The sequence below is a fragment of the Colobus angolensis genome, unplaced genomic scaffold, assembly GCF_000951035.1.
Source record: "Colobus angolensis palliatus isolate OR3802 unplaced genomic scaffold, Cang.pa_1.0 Scaffold166, whole genome shotgun sequence".
Lineage (NCBI taxonomy): Eukaryota > Metazoa > Chordata > Mammalia > Primates > Cercopithecidae > Colobus > Colobus angolensis.
This window is the reverse complement of record NW_012114777.1, coordinates 879,497-892,746: the sequence shown is the minus strand read 5'-3', so window position 1 is coordinate 892,746 and position 13,250 is coordinate 879,497. Positions and strand designations below refer to the sequence as shown.

General features: G+C 42.6%; 1 protein-coding gene across 2 annotated transcripts in view; it reads right to left on the bottom strand.

The window, feature by feature from the left end:
• Window positions 1-870: 870 nt before the first annotated feature.
• LOC105508672 (epidermal retinol dehydrogenase 2) overlaps window positions 871-13,250 on the bottom strand; it is a 24,112-nt gene continuing 11,732 nt past the window's right edge. Inside the window, exons 3-7 of one of the 2 annotated variants that reach the window (XM_011937556.1) lie at window positions 12,951-13,082; window positions 9,845-9,944; window positions 7,561-7,705; window positions 6,428-6,553; window positions 871-2,450 (exon numbers count right to left, since the gene is read on the bottom strand). In XM_011937556.1, the coding sequence (XP_011792946.1) occupies window positions 2,357-2,450; window positions 6,428-6,553; window positions 7,561-7,705; window positions 9,845-9,944; window positions 12,951-13,082 (597 nt within the window). In that variant the 3' untranslated portion in view covers window positions 871-2,356. The remainder of the gene's footprint in view (window positions 2,451-6,427; window positions 6,554-7,560; window positions 7,706-9,844; window positions 9,945-12,950; window positions 13,083-13,250) is intronic. The other variant, XM_011937557.1, reaches the window with a different exon arrangement.

Sequence of the window (13,250 nt, the reverse complement as noted above, 5' to 3'; positions counted from 1 at the left end):
ACACACACACACACACACACACACACACACACACACACACCCCAGTGGACTAAGCATCACAATGTAAAACCACATACACACACACACACACACACACACAGCCAGTGGACTAAGACAGCATCACAATGTAAAACCACACATACACACACAGTGCGTGGCACACATTTTTACCCAGTCAAACTCCTTCTTACAGCAAGAATTCTTCTCTGCTTTGGAGCAGCTCAGTGAGTACAAGATGCTGGAAGATGCGCCCTGCAGGGCTGAATGCCCAGGCGTGGGGCACAGCCTTGGCCCTGTGTCCCTCCATTTCCTCAGGATTGCTTAGGTGTTGGGCTCTTGGTCATGGCTTCATTAGGACTAAATTTCGGATGGAAACCGGCATGACACACATGCTGAGAGCACTCCTCGCTCCCCAGGGCATTAAATCACCTTGTTATTTAGTGGCCTCTAGAATCCTCTAGTTTACATGTGGTCTCTTCTCATAGAAGTGTCTCAAGTAAATCTGAATTTGTTTAGACAATTTTATGGGTATTGTAAAACCACAATTGAATTTCAGGGCTTTGTCACAGTCCAGCCAAGATGCACTCCAATTAGAAATAATTGCTATTAATGATGTTATGATGTGGGGGATGCCTGCAGTGCTCCTGGACCTTTGTTGTACTGAATCCCCGAAGAGTCTGAGCTTTATTCTTCAACTAAATAGACAGGACCCTAGAAGATACGCTTCTGGAATTGTAATATTACAGCAATATTGTGCTTCTTTCTTAATTAACCTTGTTAACCAAGGATTTGGAACGTCGGTGGGTGACTCTAAGAGGGCCTTTGTTATCCTCTCAGTACACATCTACAGTGGAGTAAGATATCACTCTGTGAAATAAAACGCCTTTATTCTTTGGCATACACCAAATACCTTCATCATTCTTTGAGTAATGATTGACAGTCTTGTTTAATGAAATAACGTTTGTCAAATACTTAATTTGCTGCCAGACACAGTAAATGTTGAGTTATGATTGTCACAGTATTATCATAAAACAAGTTTTTTGTTTTTAAGGCTTTCTGAATGGAAAGGAAATACAGGACAGGGCTGTCACGTTTGTGGAGGCCACTCAAGGTAAATCAGACCACAGTGGATTCCAGAGTTTACACTCCCTGAGATCACTGCCCCTGTGACAGCATTTTACCCCCAAGATAGTCAAATTCTCAATTCTTTAGACTTTTACAGGGTCTCCCAAGGTACCGCTCATCCCTTCCTTGCTCCCCACAAGAGGGAAGAGACAAAGGCTGCTGTTTCTCTTGCAAGGCTGCCCCTGCCAGCCTGAGAAGGAGTTCCAGGGATATGGTAATTAACATATTTTTCTTAATCTTGCTTTTGTAGTTAATCTCCAAAGCATGAAAGCACTTTGCCAGTTGATTAAACTGTAAGAATACAATAGATCCGAAGTGAGGGCAGCACTGATGAATGTAAATGCATAAAATTGCCCATTCTGCAGGAAAATGCCTCAACCTGAATCCCAACTTGAAATACTAAGTTAAACACTTAAAATTAATTGCACGAATATATTTTTTGGATCAATAGATAGCAAAAAACCTAACTTGGTAGAATTTCATCTTCAAAATAAGAAGCAACCACTCTTTGATCTCTTCTAGGAAACAAAAGTGATTCTATTTAAGAGTTTGGTCTAGGATCACCGCCTCTGAGGGGGGTTCAGGGAATGCCCAGTAAGGCTGTTGGGGACAATGGTGCTGGATGGGCCTTTAGCCAGACTGGCACTCAGTCTGCGTATCCAGGAGGGCATTCAGAAATAAGTATTTGTGTAGCTGTTTTGGAAAGAAGGGCATTTGAGGCGGGGCTTTTCTACATTAGGTGGTACAGGTTCAAAAAGGCCAGAGCGGAGAGCAAGGAGGTGGGAATCCAGAGCTGTGTGTCCTCTGGAGAGAGGGCATTCTGACTGGATACCCACATGTCCTCTTTGCCCCTCAGCCCTGCTCCCCAATGCAGGTTAACCACAGCCACCGGCTCCATTTGAGCCACCTCCCCAGCGACCAAAAATCTCAGGGCAGCTTGTGGCCATGGCTTATCACTTTCTTACGTCTGTGGTAAATGGAAATGACAAAAATGGGCTGTCTTTATTTTTGGAAAACAAACAACAAAAGAAAAAACCAAAACTCAACCTAATAGGTGATAGCAACATTATTTTCAAATGCATTGGTTGAAAATTCTAGTCCAGATAACAGAACAGGAGTGGTACTTTTGGTCTCCAGCTATATTCCACTGTCAGACAAAAATACTTTTCTTCATTGAAGTACACATTATGTAACATTGTGTATCAGATGACCTCAGCCATAGAGTTGGTCTTTAGAGCTTCTTCTTTCGTTCAAGAAAGCCATCCATTGCATGAAAGACGTCAAGATAGTCACCTATAAGCAGTGCTGTCTTGAGGGGCAAAAAGCTAAAGAGAACACAAGAATAAACTTTCGTGATTATCATTCATGAAAGCCTCTTTACCACCTCTACTGAAAAGCAGTGTCACCTCTTGCGGCAGATGAAGTCATTCACTCATGCACACACTATGCAGCCTGTCTGCTACCTGCCTCAGGGTCACTGGGCCTTCTTCACTACATCAGAGGACACTTGCCCAGGGCCTCGACAGGTTTTGTGGCTTTACTTAAGTTATTCAGTTCACTTCTCATTTCGGTTTCCAAAGCATCACTCCACTGTACAATGACACAGAGGAAGCAGTGAAGTGTTGTGGTGTAGGCATGGGCTTTGGGGGCAGATGAGCCTGGCTGGAATCCTAGCTCTGTCATTTGCAATGCCACCTTAGGCAACTGACTCAGCTCACAGACCTCAATTTCCTCAGCTGTAAAATGAGGTCATCAATCTGCCTTTCTGGGACTACTATGAGGATGAGATGCAATAACTCCTCAAACCTTGGGCAAGACTCAACTAACACTGTTCATTTTCTCCATCCCCATCTGCCCCTCTGCAAAGCCATATATATGCATGATCATCATCCCAACAGAGCACTCTGCTCCACTGGCCTTAGCATTCAATACTGCAGAGCAAGGAAACAAAGCAGGCAAAGGAAACCTGAGACTCATCCTAAGGTGGGGAGTAAAGGAAAGGACCCCATGCTCCTTGTTCCCCTGTTTGGGCACCCCAAGATCTCCAAGTGGTTCATCCCCTCCACAGTTTCAAGTCTCTGGTCAACTACTACCTTTTTTATGAGACTCCCCCCACCCATTAAACACCACTCTTAAAATTAAATCTCACAGGCTGGGCGTGGTGGTTCATGCCAATAATCCCAGCACTTTGGGAGGCCGAGGCAGGCAGATCACGTCAGGAGTTTGAGACCAGCCTGGCCAACATGGTGAAACCCTGTCTCTACTAAAAACACAAAAATTAGCCAGGTGTGGTGGCACATGCCTGTAATCCTAGCTACTCAGGAGGCTGAGGCAGGAGAATTGCTTGAAACCAGGAGGTGGGGGGTTGCAGTGAGGCATGATCGTGCCACTGCACTCTGGCCTGGGCAACACAGCAAAAGTCTGTCTCAAAAGAAAAAAGAAATTAAATCTCGCCGAGATGTGGTGCCTCATGCTTGTAATCCCAATGCCTTGGGAGGCTGAGGTGGGAGGATTGCTTGAAGCCAGGAATTTGAGACCAGCCTGGGCAATATAGCAAGACCCCATCTCTAAAAAAATAAAAATAAATTAGCTGCGCATAATGGTGCACAACTATAGTCCCAGCTATTTGGGAGGCTGAGGTGGGAGGATGATTTGAGCCTGGGAGTTTGAGGCTGCTGTGGGCTATGATCACACCACTGCACTCTAGCCTGGGTGACAGAACAAGACCATGTCTCCAAAAAAAATTAAATAAGTAAAATTAAAAAAAAAACGTAAATCTTGGCCAGGTGCGGTGGCTCGCACTTGTAATCCCAGCACTTGGAGTTCGAGACCAGCCTGGCCAATGTGGTGACACCCCGACTCTACTAAAAATACAAAAATTAGCCAGGCATGGTGGCAGACACCTGTAATCCCAGCTACTTGGGAGGCTGAGACAGGAGAATCACTTGAACCCGGGAAGGTGGGGGTTGCAGTGAGCTAAGATCGCGCCATTGGACTCCAGCCTGGGTGACGAGCGAAACTCCATCTCAAAAAAAAAAAGAAAAAAAAGTAAAACTCAACTTGCACCCATCTACCTCCCACTGTGGGATTTCCTTTTTTCCCTTTCCTGCTTTATATTTCTTTAGAGCACTTATGGTCTTTTCTTTTACTTTTCTTTTTTTTGCTGTTTCTTTTCTGTCCCCTCACCCCACAGGAAGTGATTTCCACATGGGCAAGGACCACTGTTTGTCTCGTTCTTTGCTGTAACCCTGAGCACAGATCCTTGGATAGTGGGTGATTCATGACACACACAGCACTCTCTGAATGTTTGCTGAATGAATGTTTGGTGGAGTGTTTGATGTGACTGCCTTTACTGAGTTTCTTCACCTTGCCTTTGGCTTACTCAGCAGCTATCTAATCCTCTCTCAAAACACGTCCCATAACTAGTATGTCATAAAACTAAACATAATCTCCACAGTTACTCAAAGTAGAAAAATTAAGTTCCATGTTCTTACCATTGGCATTACTATACTATAATCTGCTATCTATTAAGCAAAAAGAACTTAGTGTGTTGTGAATGCACACCCTGCCCAATAAACAGTGCATTATACAAATCTACAAGCTATGACAAATATTGTCTCTACGTTGTAAATGAAGAAGCCAAAACCTGGAGAATAAAGGGCATGCTCAGAGTCACAGACTTAGTAAATAGTGGGATCATAAGCCTGGATTTCGAATTGCTTATCAAGGATCCTTTGCTCTGTCCCACATAGCCTCAGTCAGGCATTCTGACCCCTCCTGTGCCAGATGAAGCCTGGAGAAATGATAGGATGCAAGAATGACATTTGGTTCATTGCACAAAGTAGAGATAATTAGCTAATGAGAAAAGAAATTTCTGTACACTGGATGGGCAATGGCTGCTGGCCATGTAGTGGATGTGAGGTATAATATCTATCTTCATATAACTAGGAATTGTCATTAGCAAGACTGATGGAATTGCACATGGAGCTGGGGGAGAAGCACAAACCAATGAGGGGAAGTTCAAACAAGGCAGATTTCAACTCAAGGTGCTTCCTCACAGAGCAGAAAGCCCAGTGAGGAAAGATTTAACTAGATGACCTGTTACAGCCTAGAAAATTAATTGAGGTAACAGGAATCAGCAGCGCACCACTATCCTTGGAACCGGGTCAAATGCTCATTCAGTACCTATGAATTTCAGCACTGAAACTCCATGGAGAGCAGGGAAGGGTGCACAAGAATGCTTTTTCTACTGTTTTTTTTTTTGACATGGAGTTTTCACTCTTGTTGCCCAAGCTGGAGGGCAACGGCGTGATCTCAGCTCACTGCAACCTCTGCCTTCCCGTTTCAAGTGATTCTCCTGCCTCAGCCTCTGGAGTAGCTGGGATTACAGGCACGTGTCACTGTGTACTTTTTTTATTTTTTAAGAGACAGAGTCTCACTCTGTTGCCAAGATGGAGTGCAGTGGTCTGATCGTGGCTTACTGCAGCCTCAAACCCCTGGGTTCAAGCAATCCTCCTGCCTCAGCCTCCTGACTAGCTGTGACTATAGTTGTGTACCAGCCTCAAACTCCTGGGCTCAACCAATCCTCCTGACTCAGGCTCCTAAGTAGCTGGGACTACAGGCTTGCACTACCATGCCTGGCTTATTTGTTATTTTTGTAGAGATGGGGTCTTGCTTTGTTTCCCAGGCTAGTCTCAAACTCCTGACCTCAAATAATCCTCTCACCTTGGACTCCCAAAGTGCTGGGATTACAAATGTGAGCCGCTGCTCCCAGCCCTTTCTTGTGCTTTTAAGAGGTGGTTTTATGTTTTTTCCCTCAAATTCTTTAACCATCCTAAGAGTTCGAATTTATTATGTATTACTAATCGTACCCATACCACAAATTTCTGTAGCACTTGGCTTACTGTCTGGCCTTGACTTTGGGGCCCTGTACCTGAGGAGGCATGGATACAATATCTATTCCAACAGGATTATTTTATCATGAGCACAAGAAAATCTCTCCTAAAAATGATCATTTCAATCTTTCCATCTGCCAGTACATCCACTTCTTTTTCAGAATAATTCGATACTAAGGTGGCAGGAAGGGTTAGACCCCATTTTCTTGACTCATGGGGGGCACTGCAACTATGTAAATTTGGTATTGTGTCAGCAATGGGCACAATGATAGAATTAACAGGATTTAATAGAATTAAATGAATGAATTTTAATTTATCAGGTATTTTTAGAGTGGCTTCTCCTGGTGGGATTTGGAGTAAACTGTACATTGGCATGTTAGGGAAGTATTAGAAGCTAATGTAACTACCTTTTAAGAAACATCATGAAGTATAAAAACTTTGGCATATAGAAGTACATTTTTTCTTGTAGAATGGCTTCTACTATTTTTTCTGCAGCATATTCTGGTTCCAGAATTGGCAACAGAGAAGGACAGCTAGAATATAAAATGACAACAATTAAAAAAAAAACCCGAAAGGCCAAATTTACAAATAAAGATAATTTTTCAAATTAAGGATAAAAGGTTTTAAGACGTTATCACTTTTTTCTTTCCCTTTCAAATTTCATTTATTTTTATATTTACTCCTTTATTCAATGTGTCAATGCAGTAGTGTCAATCAGTAGTAACATAACTAAAATGTGTCAATCAGTAGTAACATAACTAAAATATGAAATGAAAAGTGATTCTCATTAACACACTGATATTACAATATACATATATGTGAAATCATATTAAACAAATATTCCAAATATTTGTAAGGCAAGCTGTTGAAAACACATTGCCTGTAGTCTCCATGAGATACAGAATTGGGCGTCTGTGATTGCTATGGCCTGGGTATTTGTGTCCCCCACAAAATTCACATGTTGAAGCCTAAACTCCCAATGTGATGGCATTTGGAGGTGGGGCCTTTGAGGTGTAGCTAGGTCACCATTGTGGAGCCCTCATGAATGGGATTAGTGCCTGTCTAAGACGAGCCTATCAGCACCTTAGTCTTGGACTTCTAGCCTCCAGAACTGTTGAGAAAGGCATTTTTCTTGTTTAAGCCACCTAGTGTATGATAGTTCATTATAGCAACTCCTTCTGTATGACCAAGACAGTGTCTCTCCAATGACTGCCAGTCCTCCTGGAATCAGAAAGGGGGCATAATGGGATTGGATGGCAGGAAGGGGATGTGGACAGGAGAGCCTGGGAGATGGAGGAGCAGATGCAGGGCCTGGGGGGCTATCAGAGAGACACTGCCTTGATAAACCATTCCCATTCAACTTGGTATCCTTCACACAAACACATACTAAGAAAGACCTCAGAATTCTAAGACCATTTATAAATCATACTGAATCCCAGAACAATATATTTTAAACAACTTTAAAAAACAGAACAAAATAAAATAGATAGCAAATCATTTTTAAGAGTGTAGATTCTGTGAAATTAAAGGGTATACTTACGCTGTAGTACAACCTTCAAACATTCCAGTTTTTATAAAAAAGGGGCACACAATTGTGGTTTTGATCCCCTTTTGATTTTGGACAAATGTTTCTACAAATACAGATTCAGCAAGCCCAAAGGCTGCAAATTTACTTGCACAATAATCTGCAAAAGACAAAGCATGATCATGTATATTCCAAAGTTTTAAAATGGCATTACCTTAAGGTCTACCCATAATGCTAACAGCAACAGAAAATAAGAAAACAATTTCAGAGTTCTCCTTTTGTGTAATCTTGGTCTACTCTCACTGGAAGAAGCGAGTAGGGAGTGGGAAGGGACATGGTTAACTGAAGATCAGGGTCAGTTGACAATGATCAAGTGAGGCCCAGCACAAGAAGGGCTGCAGAGATCCTGCCTCAGGTCACACTGCTGGACTTTACTTGCAAGTCAATGCATTGTGAGCCCCTGTGCTAGTTCTTACATGGGGCCCTGTCTCAAAAAATTGCAATCCCATTAGGGCCTGAAGACATTCACAAGAAGAAATGAAACACTAACTGATACAGGAATCTAGGCAAGAGAGGCCAGCATGGGTTGTGATTCTCAGATCAAGTTTTCTTCCAACTATAACTCTTTCCTTCACTTCCAGAAAAACAACAACTCCAACAACAACAAACAAAACAAAGGGCTTGGTAGCTTCAACCTCCACCTCTTCAATACCTTGAAAATGTAGGGTGGGGGCAGAGGGAGGAATGGAAAGTGGCACTTGTGTCCATTTTGAACTTTTTGTCTTTAATTATAGTTGTTTTAACAAAACATCTGACTATTCAATTGACTAAGTGAAAAAGTTTGGAGAAGAAATGGCATTGAGGTGCATTAACACTTTCCTTTGCCCCACACATTCAGAGGAGGCATATTTAAACTTGCTATGTTACGGTGCAGCTACTGCAACTGGCAAGAGCCAGTTTATAAGTGCCAGGCATGGGGTTGTCCAGCCCCAGTGCTGTCCAGACAGTGGATCAGAGGCTAGAGACTGTGAAGGGGGAGGAGGAGTCTAGAGCAGCTTCTAGGGTAATTTAAATCATCAGGTACAAATGCAGCTGAGTCCCTTGACCCCTGAGATTCTGATGAGCAGATATGGCCCATGACCCAAGGAATCTGCATGCTAAACTGGCATCCCTGGTGGTTCTGATGCAGGGGAGTAAAGACTCACACGATGGGAAATACAAAAGGCTTACACTTTTTTCTAAGATGAGCTGCGGGTGGGAGAGTCCTGTATCTGAAGACAGGAATATTCTGTCTGAAAAGGATTGATAAGGAGCTGTAAATATACCTGAATGATTTCAAAGGCCCGTGACTTAACAGATATATAAGAGAGAGGTAAGAATAATACCTGATAAGTTCTAAGAAGGAGAGAGGAAGGGAAGTCCTGGGTCATAAGGAGGATAGATTGGTGATATTTAGGGTGACTGGTGGTTCTGAAAAACCTATTCATGTGATGGACATACTGAGCTAAGACTGGTTTTGTGAATCTTGAACTATGCCACTTTGCTTCAAAGCATTAGGAACCACCGAACTGGCAAACTGGCTTATCTGTTACCCGAATGTTGCTGCTACAGTTCTGTTGGATGAGTTTTAGCAACCCTTGTAAGCCAGGACGTGGGATATTTGCTCTAGGGGATGCCATGGTAGGTTAGGTCAAGGTTTCTGTTCCTTCCAGAGCCAGCTCCCAAGTTGGGCCTCCTTGGTTGAGGCTCTTGAAGGATCTCTTTGCCTACTCCCCACTGCTACTGTCAAGTCAGTTGGCTGTTGCAAGGGAGATGAAAATGCCCACCACTTCCTGCAGGTCTTCAACCAGTGGAAAAACAAAGCAGTTAACTTTAGGTTTCTTGAGGTGAAGAAACTTTATCCAAACTCACAGCAGTGGGGAGATCACTTAAAGGAAACTTCAGGAGAAGACAGGGTCATCCTCCTCACCATCCTGTGACAGTGTGAATGTGAAGTTTGGGGGACAGTTGTTATGTTGATCACTTGTGCAAAAAAATTATCAGTGAGGCCTCCCTCTCTTTTAAACAAAGGGGACTGCATAAGACCTAATGATTCCAAAGGGCACAGTCCAATTTCACGTAAGTCTATCTGATGGGCGGTTTTGCTACATGATGAAGTTATCAACCACTTATTGACTATACTTTTTAGCTTAATATTCTTTATCATTAGAACATCAAGTCAGTGCTAATTATTCAGAGCTATTATGCAAGTTAAAGTTATAGGGAATTTTGCAATTGTGAATGGCTACGTTTTTCTTACCTGCCAGCCCATTTACTCCAACTAATCCAGCTAAACTTGAAATGCAAACCAAATGTCCATGGTCATTAGCAATCATAGCAGGTAGAAAGGCTTTGTAGGTCTAAGAAGATAAAGGAAAACTTTTAATGTTTAATGCCACATTGTATAATTTTATCAGATATTTATACACTCATTGTGATAAAAAAATCTTTTTTTTTCAGCCCATAAAATATCTGTAGGTATGGGGATATAAAAACGTAAACATCTGGAAAGCAATCATTTTAACTTATTTAACCTGTTAGATCAATTTTTTATGGCAATTCCAGTATTATTAAAGTAATTTATTCAGACTTACGTTTTTGCTCATATTTGACTTTTAACAATACAATATTAAGACAAGAATTGAAGGAGTATGGGAAAATCTTTGTTGTGGCAGCCACAACCCCAAACCTCACAAACATGATGCTTTAGATTTAGATTGCCTTCTCTCTCCTTAGCTTGATTTTTGAGTTTCAAATTTTCCCTGAACATTGTTCACAGGACATCTGGTTGTTGACTTCAATTTTAAAAGAGCACTTTGTTTTAAACTCATCTCTACTCTTCAAAATAAGTTTATTATTTTTGTTCCATTTCATAAAACAGAATATCTATTAGAAAGAGGGCACATCTGTATACTGTCCAACACCTTCACCATTGATTGGGGGCCTGGAGAAAGAACGTAAAGGAGACAGAAACGAGCTTTTGAAGAAGACATCTTCTGCAACAAAGGAGTAACTAATCACATCCAAAGACATGGAGGTGAGAAAAGGGATCTCTTACAAAGGCCAAACCTTACTTGTTTGCCTGCATTGCAATAAGTCTCAGAGAGAAACTAACAGGTAGAGAGAGGTGGGAAATCAAAACAAAGCAAAAGGAAGCAGTGCAGCAAACAATCCAGGGTCTGCCATGAGTTGGGACACTTCTCAGTAGGCATACTGCCTTTGAGAGCCCAGCCTTCAGGTAGCTCTCGGACACTCTAGCAATTGAGTCACTGTCTTTGTGCCTGGCAATGTGCAGATGCTTAAAGAATGTACATGAACTTGCCCAGAAGAAGTAAAGGGAGTGAGAGGACATGAGGAGTGGTAGGAGCCAGGGAAACACCAGCATTGGAGGAGGAGGAGGAGGAAGAAAAAGAGGAAGTAGAGGAGGAGTCAGAGTCAGAGGAAGAAGAAGGAGAAAGAAGAAGGAGGAGGAAGGAGGAGGGAGGAGGGAGAAGAAGAAGAAGAAGAAGAGGAAAAAGAAGAAGAAGGAGGAGGAGGAGGAAGGAAGGTAGGAGAAGAAGAAAGAAAGAAAGAGAGAGAGAGAGAGGGGGAGAGAGAGAGAGAGAACATGAAGGCACTTGGGGAAAAACAGAGAGGTAGGAAAAGAACACAGAGTCAGGCTGAGTGCAGTGGCTCACACCTGTAATCTCAGCATTTTGGGAGGCCGAGGTGGGAGGATCACAAGGTCAAGAGATTGAGATCAGCCTGGCCAACATGGCGAAACCCTGTCTCTACTAAAAATACAAAAATTAGCTGGGCATGGTGGTGCATGCCTGTAGTCCCAGATACTTGGGAGGCTGAGGTAGAAGAATTGCTTGAACCTGGGAGGTGGAGGTTGCAGTGAGCCGAGATTGTGCCGCTGCACTCCAGTCTGGCAGCAGAGTGAGACTCTATCTCAAAAAAAAAAAAGAACACAAAAGCCATGGGAGTGGAGACTTCCAGGGACCATGGTCTTTATCTTCATTCCAACTATATATGAGTATAAGCAAGCACTAAGGAGAGGGACATTTGGGACAAGATAAATCATTTGCAGTAGTTCCTATAGGAACGTGGTAGCCACTAAATTCTGAATCTTTCCATTTTTCTCCTGAAAACTTTACAAAACACCAAGAATAGCACCAGCACCACTACATTTTTGGTGGAAATAGGGGACAGAAAATCTACAAATTCCAAATTACATTTGAAGGCTGCTAAAGAAGAGTTGGGCAGAAAAGTGTGAGGAGAATTGAGGAGGAGCTCAGAAATCTCCAGCAAAGACTCCCAGGAGACAGCCTTGCCCAGGAATGATGAGCTATGAGCAGGGCTGCAACCAAACAGGTCAAAAGTCCTGTAATTCCAGTACTGTGGGAGGCGAGGCAGATGGAACACTTGAGGCCAGGAGTTCAAGACCAGCCTGGCCAACATGGCAAAACCCTGTCTCTACTAAAAACACAAAAAATTAGTCGGGTGTGGTGGCACGCACCTGTAATCCCAGTTACTCAGGTGGCTGAGGCACAAGAATCGCTTGAATCCAGGAGGCAGAGGTTATAGTGAGCTGAGATCGCACCACTGCACTCCAGCCTGGGAGACAGAATGAGACTCTGTCTCAAAAAATTAAAATAAAATGATAAAGTAAAATAAAAGTAAACTTTTAATAAAAGCTGGGAGAGGCAGCAAGAGGGTGCATGCATAGTGTGGGGAGGCCTGAGATGGCTGGTTTCAGCACAGGCCAGAAAAATGCAACTTCTGGAATTGAGTGGGTAGCTTTAGAAGTCAGGACTGTGCTTTTAGTGCTGGTAGCAGGTAGTAACCCGGGTTACCAGTGGAACCTCTAATTTCTCTGGTTGGGTACTAACCAAGTTGACTGTAGGTTTTGGTTTACCCATAGCAGACCTGATTAACACTTGCTCATTAATAATGCTGAGTTTCACTTCCAAAAGTGCCCCAGCTTAGGCAAATTACAATGCTACCCTGGTCCTGTCTAAGTTTAGTTACCCGCTATGTAACCTGGAGCAAATCTTTTAAGTTCTATGATCCCTTATCTTACCAAGGTGTTTTAAGGAAAACATGTGAGCCACTTGGAGTATTCCCTAACATTTGCAGCTAATCAATACATGGTAGCAGGACCATGAGGACAGTTCTGTCCTTGTAGGATTTCCTGAGCAGAGGTCCTGGGGGCTGTAGATTAAGTGGCATCAGAAGAGGACAACTGCGTAGACCAGGACAAGTCCAAAACTGAGAAGTCTCTGCTTTACTTAGAGGCTAATAACATTGGAAAAGAGCAAGAGGAAAGTACTTCTAAATGCCAGAGTAACTTTACATTTATTATGAGAAGAAACAATTATTACCCATAAATGTGCTTTGAAATTCACATCAAATGACTTTTCCATAAGCTCATCTGGACAGTCAAGGAAATTTTTGCCTGTTACGATTCCGGCATTGTTGATTAGGATGGAAACATCGCCGACTTCTTTTTTAACCTGAAATGAATAAGAGCAACATCACCAATGTAGTAATTCCTTATATGATCTAGGTTTTATTTTCCCACAGTTTTATGTTTTTTTATCCTGGTTAATTCATACTGAGTTTATGCACTCTAAAAATACAGCTTGGGGCCAGGTGCAGTGGCTCACACCTGTAATCCCAGC